This window comes from Chiloscyllium punctatum, chromosome 13, assembly GCF_047496795.1.
Source record: "Chiloscyllium punctatum isolate Juve2018m chromosome 13, sChiPun1.3, whole genome shotgun sequence".
Classification (NCBI taxonomy): Eukaryota; Metazoa; Chordata; class Chondrichthyes; order Orectolobiformes; family Hemiscylliidae; genus Chiloscyllium; species Chiloscyllium punctatum.
The window spans coordinates 87,092,233-87,106,905 of record NC_092751.1 but is presented as its reverse complement, the minus strand read 5'-3'; the positions used below and the strand labels follow the sequence as shown (position 1 = coordinate 87,106,905).

At 42.4% G+C, this 14,673-nt stretch overlaps 1 protein-coding gene across 7 annotated transcripts in view; it reads right to left on the bottom strand.

Moving 5' to 3' along the window:
- The window catches only part of LOC140484610 (paladin-like), a 252,098-nt gene that overhangs the window by 161,549 nt on the left and 75,876 nt on the right, over nt 1-14,673 (bottom strand). For all 7 annotated transcript variants that reach the window (XM_072583121.1, XM_072583124.1, XM_072583122.1 and 4 more), the window contains 4 exons: nt 11,998-12,177; nt 9,113-9,277; nt 7,578-7,738; nt 2,530-2,605 (listed from right to left, as the gene is read on the bottom strand). In XM_072583121.1, coding sequence (XP_072439222.1) covers nt 2,530-2,605; nt 7,578-7,738; nt 9,113-9,277; nt 11,998-12,177 — 582 coding nt within the window. The remainder of the gene's footprint in view (nt 1-2,529; nt 2,606-7,577; nt 7,739-9,112; nt 9,278-11,997; nt 12,178-14,673) is intronic.

Below are 14,673 nucleotides of genomic sequence, written 5' to 3'. Positions count from 1 at the left end.
AGGCTCTGTGATTGCACTGAAGCAACTAAGCTAACAGAGATTAGGGCAGCACGAAGATAAGTGTATCTGGCGTGGGAAGATCAAATTACTTAATAACACAGCATAAACTAATAAGTGGATTTTTGGTTACAAGATGCAGAGACAGCTAATATCCTTGGGGGATGGATATATAAAAATATTCCACGGAGAACAAAGAGGAAAAAGGGTATATTTCCCCTACATGGCATGTGATATCCTTGTATTGCGAGCCAGGCATTATCAAACCCTTAGTTCAACACAGACAGGACTGTGCTTCTCACATACAAAATTCCCTATTTACAGAAAATGTTCTCAAGGGATGTGGTGGATCACTGGCATTTTCTAGGCCATCCCTTAATAAGACAATACTGGCCTCTCTCCTTGTAGTCTGTGGTAAATGTACTATTAGGTAAGGAGCAAGCACCTTGCACAACAGAGTGGGTTTCTCAGCTATCACATGGCAGTGAAAAGTCAACTATCTGGAGTGTGGAACTGCAGTCACCCAAAGGACAGCAGGTTTTCTTCCTATTCAGCAGCTCTGTCACAATTCATTATTATTTCTGTGCTATATTTTTAAATATAACTCAAAACTGAAGCACAGAATTTATAACAGAGGAGAAGCCCATTGAGCTTGACAATAGCTCTTCAAAATACCTTGTGGTATTATCACAAGACTATTAATTCAGAAAGCCAGCTAACATTTGAGGGATCTGGGTTCAAATCCCACTGTGGCTGATGGTGAAACTGGGAGTCCAACTTTAAAAATATGGAATTAACTTACACTAGGGGCCTGCGTGTGGTACAGTAGTAGTATCCCTACCCCTGAACCAAGAGGCCCAGGTTCAAGTCCCACTTGCTGCAGAGGTGTGCAATAACATCACTGAACAGGTTGATTCAAAAAACAGGCTTAAAAAAATAAAGTTCCCTGCCCTGGAAGTAGTCATTTAAGCGGTCACTTGTGGTGCAGTGGTAGTGTCCCTACTTCTGAAACAGGCCACCTGGTTCAACTCCCACCTGCTCCCAAGGTGTGTGATTATATAACTAAACTATTTGATTTTTTAAAAAACACTCTTTAGCCTCGACGGAGTTCAAAGCGTAGGTAATGACTATCCTATAAAAAAAGACCTCCAAGAGTCATTCCTTCACATCCTCCCCATAATCTGCAATTTCCTCTTTCTTGGAAAAGAATCAACTCCCTCTGCAAGGACTGGATTGAATCTGTTGCTGCCACATTCTTAGGCAGTGAATCCCAGATTCTGACCACTCACGGTACGAAAGGGCTTATCTAAAAATAGTTCTTAAGTGTCTTCAGGTTCCTGCTTCTATCGCCAAAAAAGGATGAAATTGCTGCAGCAAAGTAGGTGTATTGGAAGGGTAACTCATGATCATTATAAGGCTGAACCTCGAAGGAAGCAGTCGGGGCCTAACCAATTTTAATGCGTGCCTTTCATTATAATATGATTGGCCATAAACATCTCACTGATCTACTGATGAAAAATCAAACTGGTGTTGGCCTAACCATTTGTGAATAGCCTGCAACAGATCCCTAAAGTGTTGGGATATTTAGGATCAAGAACATAAAGCAGCCAAGGCACTTAAGTGCAACTACACCCAAACATGAAGATCAAGACGACATGCATTTGTATAGCACCTTTCCTGGTCTGAGGATATACCAAGTACTTTTGAAGCATAGTTTGTTGCAATGTAACTTGCATGCAGCAAGCTTCCACAAACAGCAATGTCCACCTTGGGGGTTTGGTGGTCTGTTGCTTATGTCACTGAACAATAATCCAGAGCCCCAAGCTATTGATCTGAGCACACAGATTAAATTCTATTGGATTTACTAGTGGAAATTAATGTAATAATTCAATAAAGAGACTTAAGAATTGAAAGTTCACCTTAGTAATGGTGACCATTATAATATCTCTTCATTTTTGCTAAATTGTATATCTGGATCACTTATGTCCTTTGAGGAAGGAAATCTGCCATTTTTACCCGGTCTGACCTACATGTGACTCCACACTCACAGCAATGCAAAATTCTTAACTGACCTTTGAAATAACTGAGCAAGCCACTCATTTCAAGGGAAATTATGGATTGGCAACAAATGCTGGCCTTTCCAACAATGCCTACATTCCATTCATGAATAATAAAACACACAACAAAGAAGTAGATAATCTGGTCAGTTTGAGACATTGTCAAAAGGATAAATATTGGCCAGGTCACTGAGGAAAATTATCCCAAGACAGCAAAAGAGGTCTTGGTTTCAGATTTCCACCAGAAGATGAAACTTCAGACATTTAAGCTCACTGGAGGGTCGATCTGAAATGTGGGCTCAAGTGTCTGAGATTGGTCTTGATTGTATAACTTCTGAACCCAAGGTCTAAGTGCAACCCAAGGTCTAAGCTGCAGCTGCCCTGTTGACAGGACCTTCCACAAGAATAGGAAATTTTAAAAAATGTTCTGCAGGTCAGGACAATTTCAATCATCCTAAGTGAACTACAGACTTACCCTGAGTGAATTAATAAAGACATCTATCTGTGACTGTAGTGGTAACCCATCCACAGACAGCGGTAATCGATAGTACCTAAAACAGCAGGCATCAAATAAGACATTATCACAGACAGGAATGAATACACACAGCTCCAATCCATTAGAAATTCTTACACAATCACCTATTAATGGCTACATATAATAATCGTTCATTACTAAGATCCATGGGATGCAACATTAGTAGCTGAACAAATTGTGCATAAATAACAACTTGCGAATAAGGAGTTCTCCACATTTTGACTGAGATTACAATTGAGGTATTAGTTTTCTTCTTCCATCACACATTGAGAATGAGTCAGGGAAATAATTAGATCAAATCAAGAGAAAAAAAGTATAATGAACAGTGGAGGAAAGGGGTTTTAAGTGATACATTGGTGGGTGTGAATGGAGCAGATAATTACTGCTGAGTGATCTTTGTTTGAATATGAATATTACAAAAGTCTATTCATCACCCTGGACTCAAACATGCATACAAATTTATAGGAGAAAGTGAGGACTGCAGATGCTGGAGTACCAGAGTTGAAAAATGTGGTGCTGGAAAACACAGCAGGCCAGGCAGCATCCCAGGAGCAGGAGAATCGACGTTTCGGGCATAAGCTCTTCTTCAGGAATGAGGCAGGTGTGCCAAGCGGGCTGAGATAAAAGGTAGGGAGGAGGGAATTTGGGGGAAGGGTGCTGGGAATACGATAGGTGGAAGGAGGTGAGGGTAAGGGTGATAGGCCTGAGAGGTTGTGGGGGCGGAGCGGTCGGGAAAAAGATTGCAGATCAAGAGGGCGGTGCTGAATCCGAGGGTTGGGACTGAGATAAGGTGGGGGGAGGGGAAATGAGGAAGCTGGAGAAATCCACATTCATCCCGTGTGGTTGGAAGGTTCCTAGGCGGAAGATGAGGCGCTCTTCCTCCAGGCGTCAGATTTATATGTTGCCATGGCAACTCAGATTCTTTGGGAGGTTGGCTGGTTGGTTCAGTTGACTGCCATGGATCAGATGGTGTCAATAACATGGATTCATTCCTTACACTGGCTGGGCTACATTTGGGACCTATCTCTTTGCTCAACATATGGCAGACAACATGCTACTGAAGGTCTATGGACAAGAATTAGCATTCTGAAAAATCTACAGGTTGTGTCGAGCTGGGGATTTATAGAACTCTTCAAATAGATTTTGTGTTTAATAAATTGAATTAAAATTTTGGAACGGACTCAATGGAGAGAATTTAATGTGTCCTCAACCAGGAGACTATTATCACGTGTGTGGAGGAGAGGTTTGTTGGTATTAGACCATAAGACATAGGAGCAGAAATTAGGCCATTTAGTCCATTGAGTCTGCTCTGCCATTCAATCATAGCTGATAGATTTTTCAACCCCATTTTCCCGCTTTCTTCCTGAAACCTTTGATCGCCTTGGCAATCTAGACTTTATCTATCTCGGTTTTAAATATACTTAATGACCTGACCTCCACAGCGTTCCGTGACAACGAATTCCACAGACTCACCACATTCTAGCTAAAGAAGTTATCTCTGTTCTAAAAGGTCTTCCCTTTTTACTCTAAGGCTTATCTTACTCAGCAGCCTCCTGTGCAGCACCTTATCAAAGGCCTTCTGGAAGTCCAGATAATATCTATTTGCTCTCCTTGGTCTAACCTGCTTGTTACCCCCTCAAAGAATTCTAACAGATTTGTCAGGCATGACCTCCCCTTTATAAAACCATGCTGACTTTGCCGTAATTTACCATACAGTTCCAAGCATTCAGAAATCCCATCCTTAACAATGGACTCCAAAATCTTACCAACGACTGAGGTCAGGCCAGTTAACCTTTAATTTCCCATCTTTTGCTTTGCCCGCTTCTTAAATGGAGAGATTACATTAGTGATTTTCCAGTTCTCTGGGACCCTTCCCAACTCTTGATATCTCGAAGATCACTACTAAAACCTCCACTATCTCTTCAGCTATCTCCTTCAGAACTCTAGGGTGTAGCCCATCTGGTCCAGGTGATTTATCCACTTCCAGATCTTTTGATGGTCACCTTAAAGTTAAAACTTAGATCAGATTACATTACAGTGTGGAAACAGGCCCTTCGGCCCAACAAGTCCACACCGACCCGCTGAAATGCAACCCACCCTACATTAACTCCTTACCTAACACCACGGGCAATTTAGCATGGCCAATTCACCTGAGCTGCACATCTTTGGACTGTGGGAGGAAACCGGAGCACGTGCAACGTGCAAACTCCACACAGTCGCCTGAGGCGGGAATTGAACCCGGGTCTCTAGTGCTGTGAGGCAGCAGTGCTAACCACTGTGCCACCGTGCCGCCCACAAACTGTTGGAAATACAGGGGTAATTTTGTGAATTGGTCTACCAACACTGAACTCCATATGGGGATGGGGAGAGGACCGGAAATTTGAGCACTGATATTATTTTCAGTGAAGCCACAAAAGATATACTGACCTCAGTCTCCAAAAATATTACTTGTGTCACTCAATATTGAAATCGACCCCATTAACTACAGTGCAGGTTTCATTCGTATTTCCTTGTCAATGTTAAGTGATTTCATATGAATATGTGCAGCAGAACCAGTCAATTATTTAATTACCAAACCAGGTCAACTGGGCCAAAGGGCCTTTTTTGCGGTGTATGAATCTATGAACCACTCTACGACTTTGCACCAATTCTGGTATAACCTCAAAACAGGTGGAAATCTGCAGTTTACAATTTGTTTCGAAGGGGTCAGCTGGGACTATCCAACTTACCTTGAACATTAAACAATAGCCACCTGGGGCACATTGAGGCTCCCAGCAGACACAGTAACTTCACTCAATGGCCTACTTTATGCATTCAGCATATGATGCTGCCTACCATTTGAGGGAGAACTCCACTGCTGCAGAAAATAGTAGCTGAAGTAAGGCCTTCTTCACCAACACGTGAAATTTGGACAACACGTCAAATAAAAATCATTTTTCTGTGCTCAAGGGAGTACTAAAAGGACTAAGGAGGATTTGAAGAAGTGCCTCCTGGTCCTTATACCATTTCTTCGTCTCCCCCTAAATTCAAATGATTGATCCTTCAGCTCATTGAACCATGGCTTGGCATAAATTGACAATGTTGCATCAGAATGTTGTGGCCTTCAGCAACATGTCTCTTCCTCAAACGTCAGCCTGAACTCCAAACTGAAGTCATGCTGTGGAATACAGAGGGAAAATAACTCCCATCTGAGCTAAGAATATGTTCTTTTCCAGACACTTGATGTAATACAGGCCATTAAAATAAACAGCAAAGAAAGGTTACAGTAAAACAGTGGGAAATATATCTCCTTTACGTAAACTTGGAAGTGTCAATGGAATTTTAGAAGAAAGCAAGTAAGCTGTAGCATTGCATAAAGGTGCATCAGACTAAACAACACTAACTGGGGCTGTGAACTGAACATTTATTTTGCTCACAAGAACATTGTATCATGGCCTGATTACTGGCAAGTATGAGCTTCCAGCAACTTTTAATTTGTTCTCCCTTACCATCTCATTCCATTCCAGTCTTGTGGTGCAGTGATAGTGTTCCTACATCTGGGCCAGAAGCTCCAGATTAAAGACTTACATTGACACTTGACAGTGACAGGAAAGAGTCAGGAAGGCAGCAAATGAGATTGATTGTCAATCTGTGAATCTTTCTGATATACCTCAGGCAGATGGTAGCATTAGGAGGGTCTCCCACTTGGCCAAAATTGTGAGATCCTTGCAGCACAACAGACTCCCCACATTAAAAAACCCACTTGCAGATTCTCACCATGAGCAAGCATCACCCTTGCCCTGGAGGGGGTGGGGCAAATTCCACACACAAGAGCAATGCACACAACAGACACACAATACTCACATGGTTAGGCAGCTGATAAGGTAGCCATTGTAATGGCACACAGGATATGTTATGCATAAGAGCATCAGTGAGAAAAAGACACAGCGATAAATGCTGTCTTTCATTATGGTCATTTTAAAAATGATCTCCCATTTTCTTGTGCAGATGGCAGTACACAACTTCAAGGTTACCGCAGACTTTAAAATACCTCACCCAATTTCTCAATCTTTGCAGATACACCTGAACAGGAAGAGGAAGTTGGCTACTAAACTATTGGCATGGGGCGGGGGGTTAGTCACACCTAATTCCAGATCCAGATACACCCTCCCGTCCTCTCTCCACCAAATCCACCACTGCGTTCTACCACAGCACTGCCTTTTAACTCCCCCACCCTCTAGTCGAGTTCCTCTCTCCACACCCACTCCAGCAAAGTATTTGGACAATGACCAGGGTTCCTGATATATCTCAGATTCCAAGCTGCCAAACAGCAGCACTGCCAGAGATGCAGGAGAGGTACTAGGAAACTGTGGCTTTAATGAATGGTACATGTTGATACCTTCATCTGAGGAGGGTGAGTCTACAAAGCAAGAAATTAATGTCTTAATCATAGAATCCCTACAATGTGTAAGCAAGCCATTCAGTCCATCGAGTCTGCACCGACCCTCCAAACAGCATCTCACCTAAATCCCCCCTCTACTCCCCCATTCCCATGACCCTGCATTTCCCATAGTTAACCTACACATCCCTGGACACTACAGGGCAATTTAGCATGGCCAATCCATCTAACCTGCATATCTTTGGACTATGGGAGGAAACCACAGCACATGGAAGAAACCCACGCAGACATGGAGAGAATATGCAAACTCCACACACAAGCATCCAAGACTGAAATTGAACCCAGTTCCCTGGCGCTGTGAGGCACTGTGCTGTCCTTTCTCCTGGCAGAAAACAAATACATACTTGAGCTATTTCTCACCTGGTAATTGAAAAATGTTCCTTTGAGATTTATTTTCCCTTGAAGAAATAATTTGGGAAGGAGCCAGTCTAACAATCCTTTCAGTGATGGTAAGGGTGCCCAATTTGTGTTGCACGCTGCTAATGTTACATGTTGCATAATCACAGGATCATAAGCAATTAAAATAAACTTAGGAGCTCTCATTGCTTACCTGCAAGATGGCTTGGTAAAGAAAGGTCTTTTGTAAACCTCTTCTGTTACATGGATATCCTCTTCACTGCAAATACAGACTGTCCGAGGCTCATCCTTGAAATGTTCTATGTCATTATAGACATAATTGGTATTTTCATTCAACTGAGCAAAGTTATAAAGCTGAAAATTGAAAGCATATAATGGGTAAAGTTTTCATTTCTCAAACATGAGTTCACTGAAACTAAGTACAGCCTATTCTTTTTTAACTGCTTTAGCATACTTGGTTTGTGTTCAGTGGTATGCCTAACCCCTCTGAGATAGCACCATGATACAAACACTGGTTATTATGCCAGAAAATTTCCTGTAATCATGTCCTTATTGAACTGAGTGAATTCATCTTTGCTGTCCAGTCATTTAGTTGAACAAATGTCCTCAACATTTCTGATGCAGAAAAGGTGTTAAAAATGAAAACAAAGGAGTTTCCAGCCATCTCCTGAAAACGGTTGTTGGGTCAGGGTGAGCTGTGATGCTCAGTCTATTAATCAATCATTTACCACAGGCTAGGTTTGCACTGTTTGATATGGGATCGGTGCCTAGGGAGCTCAGGAAGAGTCAATGCTCTGAGCAAAGACACCATGTTATTCCGAAGCTCGTATTTCACCCGTTATTCATTTATAAATTCACTGAGAGCTCATAAAATTGTGCCCAATTTCTTACACAATATTACACTGCACTGTCATCAATTACTATACCTTTTAACATTTTATGAACATTTGGCCTATTGCACATGAGCCAAGAAAGAAACAAGCATACCAGCATTTATATACTGCTTCTGATACAACCACATGCCCCTAAACAGTATTTTAAAACTAAAAATAATGTCACAGAAGCATTATCAAGCAGGGAACTGACACAGAGCCAAAGAAGAAGACATTAGCATGAATCTGCAGACTGGTGAGAGAGATGGTGGCATAACGGTAATGTCATTGAGTTAGTAATTCAGAGAGCTAAGCAATACTCTGGGAATATGGGTTAAAATTTGGCCATGGTAGTTGGTGATATTAAAAGTCACTAATATATCTAGAGTACAAAGATACACTCAGTAATGGCGACCATAACATTACCATCAATTATCAGGAGTATGTGTCATGTTCATTAATGTCTTTTAGGGAAGGAAATCTGCTACCTGACTAGCCTACTTGTGACTACAGATCCATAGTAATGTGGCTTACTCTGAAATGGCCTAGCAAGCCACTCACATCACTGGCAATTAGGAATGGCTGCCAAATGCTGGCTTGCCAGTGATGCCCAGATTTCATGAAATAATCTTTTCAAGCCAAACTCTTGGAAATAAATAAGTTTTGAAAAGAATCAGCTAATTAATTGCAATTCCTAGAATATGGACAGCTGGAGATAATGACTGACAGCAGTGACATGACAAAGATGCATCATGGGGCAGATATGTTGGAATACAGAGTTCATCATACCCCACAAACATTTCAGCTGCAGTGAAGCTACAGTGCAGTGTTCAGGATGAATATAGTTCAAGTCTACCTCCTTCCTGATAGCCAGCTCTAGTTTTTCCACTTCCAGGTCTCTTCCCAAGTCATGAAGGTTTTCGTGAAGATTTTCTTTACTCCGGGGAGTGTAGGGAACAAAGTCATTCTCGATATGCAGGAAAACCACAGGCTCCTCACGAACACAGAAAAACAGAATTTCCTTCAAGGAGAAAGAAAGTTCAATAAAAAGAAAATCTTGCAATTAGAAGCACTGTTCATGATTTCAGGACATCCCAAAAGCACTTCAAAACTAATGACATACTTCTATAATGTAGTAACTACTGTAATATAGAAAACAGACCAACCAATTTACAGGCAGCAAGCTCCAACAGGCACCAAGCTCCAACAAGTAGCAATGAGATAAGTGGCTACTTTAGTTCTGATGGATAATGTAGATAATTGCAAAAATCTCCTCTGCCCCTTTTTGAATAGTGCCATAGAATTTGTTTTGACCACCATGGACAGCAAATACAGCCTTGGCTTCACATCCTATGTCAAAGATAAAGGTAGCATTCCCTCAATAGTACACTGAAATATCAGTCCAGATTTTGTGCTCAGGTCTCAGAAAAAGGGTTTAAATCCACAACCTTTAGACAGAGAGGCTCGAAAAGCATCAAGAGTAGTGAAGGTGAGATCCAAACCGATTGGAGAACTAGAGCTGAAGTGTTCCAGTTTCATCTTGCAGTTCTAAGAAGAGTCACTGGACCCAAAACATAAACTCTGATTTCTCCCCACAGATGCTGCCAAATATAGAACATAGAACAGTACTGCACAGTACAGGCCCTTCAGTCCTCAATGTTGTGCCAACTTTTTATCCAACTCTTCAGATCAAACTAATCTATATCTCCTTCATTGCATTATCTTCCATGTGCCTATCCAAGAGTCACATAAATGCCCCTAATGTATCTGACTCTACTACCACCGTTGACAGTGCATTCCACGCATCCACCAGTCTTTGTGTAAAGAACCTACTTCTGACATCTCCCCTATACCTTCCTCCAATTACCTTAAAATTATGCCCCCTCATGACAGCCATTTCCACGCTGGGAAAAAGTCTCTGATTATCCACTCACCGGTCATCTTTCTTCACTCCAATGAGAAAAGCCTTAGCTCCCTCAACCTTTCTTCATAAGACATGCCCTCCAGTCCAGGCAGCATCCTGGTAAATATCCTCTACACCGTTCCTAAAGCTTCCACATCATTCCCATAAAGAGGCAACCAGAACTGAACACAATATTCGAAGTCTGGTCTAACCAGGGCTCTACAGAGATGCAGCATAACCTCGCAGCTCTTAAACTCAATTCCTCTGGTAATGAAAATCAACACGCCATAGGCCTTCTTAATGACCATATCAACTTAGGTGGCAATTTTGAGGGATCTATGGACATGGACCCCAAGATCCCTCTGTTCATCCACACTGCCAAGAATCCTGCCTTTATCCCTCCATTCAAATTTGACCTTCCAAAATGAATCACTTCACACTTTTCCAGATTGAACTCCATCTGCCACTTCTCAGCCCAGTTCTGCATCCTTCAAATGACCCTTTGCAAACTACAACAGCGATCCACATGATCCACAACTCCACCAACATTTGTGTCATCAGCAAACTTACTAACACACCCTTCCACTTCCTCGTCCAAGTCATTTATAAAAATCAGAGAGCAGAAGTCCCAGAACAGATCCCTGCGGAACACACTGGTCATCAAGCTCCAGGTTGAATACTTCCCAACTACTACCACACTCTACCTTCTATGGGCCAGCCAATTCTGTATCCAGACAGCTAGATTTCCCTGTAACCCATGCCTCCTTAATTTCTGAATGAGGCTCCCATGGGGAACCTTATCAAACGCCTTGCTAGAATCCATGTACACCACATCCACTGCTCTACTTTTATCAATGTATTTTGTCACATCCTCAAAGAATTCATTAAGGTTTGTGAGACATGACCTGCCCCTCACAAAGCCATGCTGACTATCTCTAATCAAACTATGGTTTTCCAAACAATATAAACCCTGTCTCTCAAAATCCTCTTCAATAATATGCCCACCAGAGACATAAGACTGACTGGTCTGTAATTCCCAGGATTACCCCTATTCCTTTTCTTGAACAAGGGAATAACGTTTGCCACCCTCCAATCATCTAGCACTACTCCAGTGGCCAGTGAGAATGCAAAGATCATCGCTAAAGGTGTAGCAATATCTTCCTTCGCTTCCTGCAGTAACCTTGGGTATATCCTGTCTGGCCCAGGGGACTCAGCTAACCTTAGGTTTTTCAAAATTTTCAGCACATCCTCCTTCTTAACATCAACCTGTTGGAGCATATCAGCCTGTTTTACACTGTCTTCACAAATGTCAAAGTCCCTCTCAGTAGTGAATACTGAAGCAAAGTATTCATCAAGATCGTCTCCTATCTCCTCCGACTCCAGGCATAACTTCCCTCCACTATCCCTTACTGGCCCTATCTTCACATTGGCCACCCTCTTGTTCCTCACATAAGTATAAAATGCCTTAGGATTTTCCTTAATCCTACCATGTCCCTTTCTAGCTCTCCTAAGTCCATTCTTCAGTTCCTTCTTGGCTACCTTGTAACCATCTAGAGCCCTGTGTAATCTTTGCCTCCTCAACCTTAAGTAAGCTTCCTTCTTCCTCTTGAACAGATTTTCCAGCAATTTCTGTTTTAGTTTATGTCTTAACATTTTTTCCTAGCTTGTATCCTGCTGAAAGGTCACTGACTTGAAAAGCAAATTCTGTTTCTCTCTCCACTTCTTTGACCCGCGTAGTATCTCCAGCATTTTTAATTTATTTGCATTTCTGAACTGCACGGTCAGATTCTCTCTCAATGGTCTGAAAAGATTAGCAATGAAACAAAGAGGGCACTGACCTTATAACCTTCCTGCTGAAACACTTCGAGAACCTGTTTAAAGCCGTTAAGACTAGGTTGTCCCATTCCGAACACTGGGTAGTTTCCCTTGGCCTGCCTGAAGTTGGGTACTCCATAATAGCCAATAGTGTTCAAGACGTCTATCTTATTGTAGATATCACAAACCATGAAATACTTTCCCTGAAACACAAGGAAAGGTTCAATCATGGGTTAATGCAAGTACAAGAGACAGGGTTAGCATAATACTATTTAAATAAACATTTGAGATATGTTGGTCAGATCACCTGGTTACCTTATTTTTCTTGTCAGACTGGGAGAAACTCTATTTCCATACCTCAACCAATAACACAATTGTCATTTACACAGAAGCTTTAATCTCCCTAGTTCATTCACAGAAGTGCCTTCAAGGCAAATTTGATATTATGTAACACAATAAAACACAATTTTAGAATAGGTGACCCAACATTAGTCACATAACTAGGTCCCAAGGAGCATATTAAAAGAGGAGAGTACAGAAGCAAAGAAATTAAAGGGAGGCAGTTCAGAGTTTAATTACCATGCAGCATAAAGCAGCAATGGCAGAGCGATTAAAATCAGGGATGCTTGAGCGACCAGAGTCAGGAGTGAAGAAATTGTAAGCTTGTGGAATTAGAGAAGGTACAAAGATAGGGGGGAAGAAATCAGAGGTTTGGACATAAGGATGAGAATTTTAAAATTGAGGGATTGCTGGACTAGTCTGTTTCAGTGAGCATATGGGTTATAGACAAAATAATTTGGTTGCAAGAACACTTCGTAAAGTTTTTTTTAATTCAATCGTGGAATACTGACATCACTGGCTGGCCAACAATGTTTTGCCCATTCCTAGCTGCCCTTGAGAAGGTGGTGATGAACTGCCTTTTTGAACTACAGTCCACATGTTGTAGGGTGACTCACAATGCTCTTAGGGAAAGAATTCCATGCTTTTGACCCAGCAAGAGTGAAGGAACAGCAACAGATTTCCAAAGATGGTGAGTGGCTTGGAAAGGAACAAGGTGGTGTTCCCATGTATCTGATGCCTTTGTCCTTCTAGATGGAAGTGACCATGGATTTGAAAGGTGCTGTCTAAGGATCTTTCTGCAGTGCATCTTGTAGATTATACACATTGCTTCAACCGAATATCAATGGTGGAGGAAGTGGATGCTTGTAGATGTGATGCCAATCAAATGGGGTGGATGCTGTCAGGCTTCTTGTTGGAGTTGCACCCATCAAGGCAACTGAGCAGTATTCCATCACACTCTTGACTTGTGCCACGTAGATGGGACAAGCTACCTTCTCCCAGCCCCACCCCCTCCCATTTATCTCTCCATCCCAGAGGTTTCCAGCCTCATTCCTGATACAGGGCTACTGCCCAAAACGTTGATTTTCCTGCTCCTCGGATGCTGCCTGACCTGCTGTGCATTTCCAGCACCACTCTAATCTTGACTCTAATCTCCAGCATCTGCAGTCCTCACTTCGCCATGTAGATGGGAGACAGGCTTTGGGAGTCAGGATATGGGTTATTCATCTGACCTGCTCTTGTACTAACTGTATTTATGTTGGTAGTCCAGTTGAGTTTCTGGTCCATGGTAACCCCCAAGATATTGGGGATTCGGTGATGGTAACACCGCTGAATATTATGGGGCGGTGATTAGATTGTCTCTTATTGGAAATGGTCATTACCTGGCACTTGTGTGGTGTGAATCTTAATTGCCACTTGTCAGCCCAAGCCTAGATATTGTCCAGATCCTGTTGCATTTAACAGACTGCTTCAGTAACTGAAGAGTCACAAATGGTGCTGAACATTAGGCAATCAATGGCAAACATCCTTACTTCTGACTTTATGAAGGTCACTGATGAAGCAGCTGAAGATGGTTGGCCTGGGACACTCCTGACATGCCCTCCTGCACTCTCCATTGAACCAGGGTTGATCCCCTGTCTTGATGGTAATGGTTGAGTGGGAAATATGCTGGACCATGATGTTACTGATGATACTAGATTGTGCTGCTGTTGATGGCCCATAGTGCCTCATAGATGCCCAGTCTTGAGTTCTTATATCTGTTTGAAGTCTGTCCCATTTAAGATAGTGATTGTGCCACACAACATGATTCAGGATATTCTCAATGCAAAGGCAGGACTTCATCTCCACAAGGACTGTGCAATAGTCACTCTTACTGAAACTATCATGGACAAATGTACCTTCAGCCAACAGATTGGCAAGGATGAGGTCAACTAGGAGTGTAGAGGGAGGAAGAGAGTTTCTTCAAGGAAGAAGCTCCTCCTTCCACCTATCGCATTCCCAATGACCCTCCCCCAAGTCCCTCCGCCCCACCTTTTATCTTAGCCTGCTTGGCACACCCTCCTCATTCCTGAAGAAGGGCTAATGCCCGAAACATCAATTCTCCTACTCCTTGGATGCTGCCTGACCTGCTGCACTTTTCCAACAACACATTTTTCAGCTCAACGATGAGGTCAAGTCTGTTTTTCCTTCTTGTCAGTTCCCTCACCACCTGCTGCAGACCCAGTCTAGAAGCTACGTCCTTTAGGATCCAACTAGCTTGATCAGTGCGGTTGCTGCTGAGCCACTCTTGGTGGTGGACATTGAAATCCCCCACCCATCATACATTTTGCAACCTTGCAAATGTTTTCAACGTAGAGGAA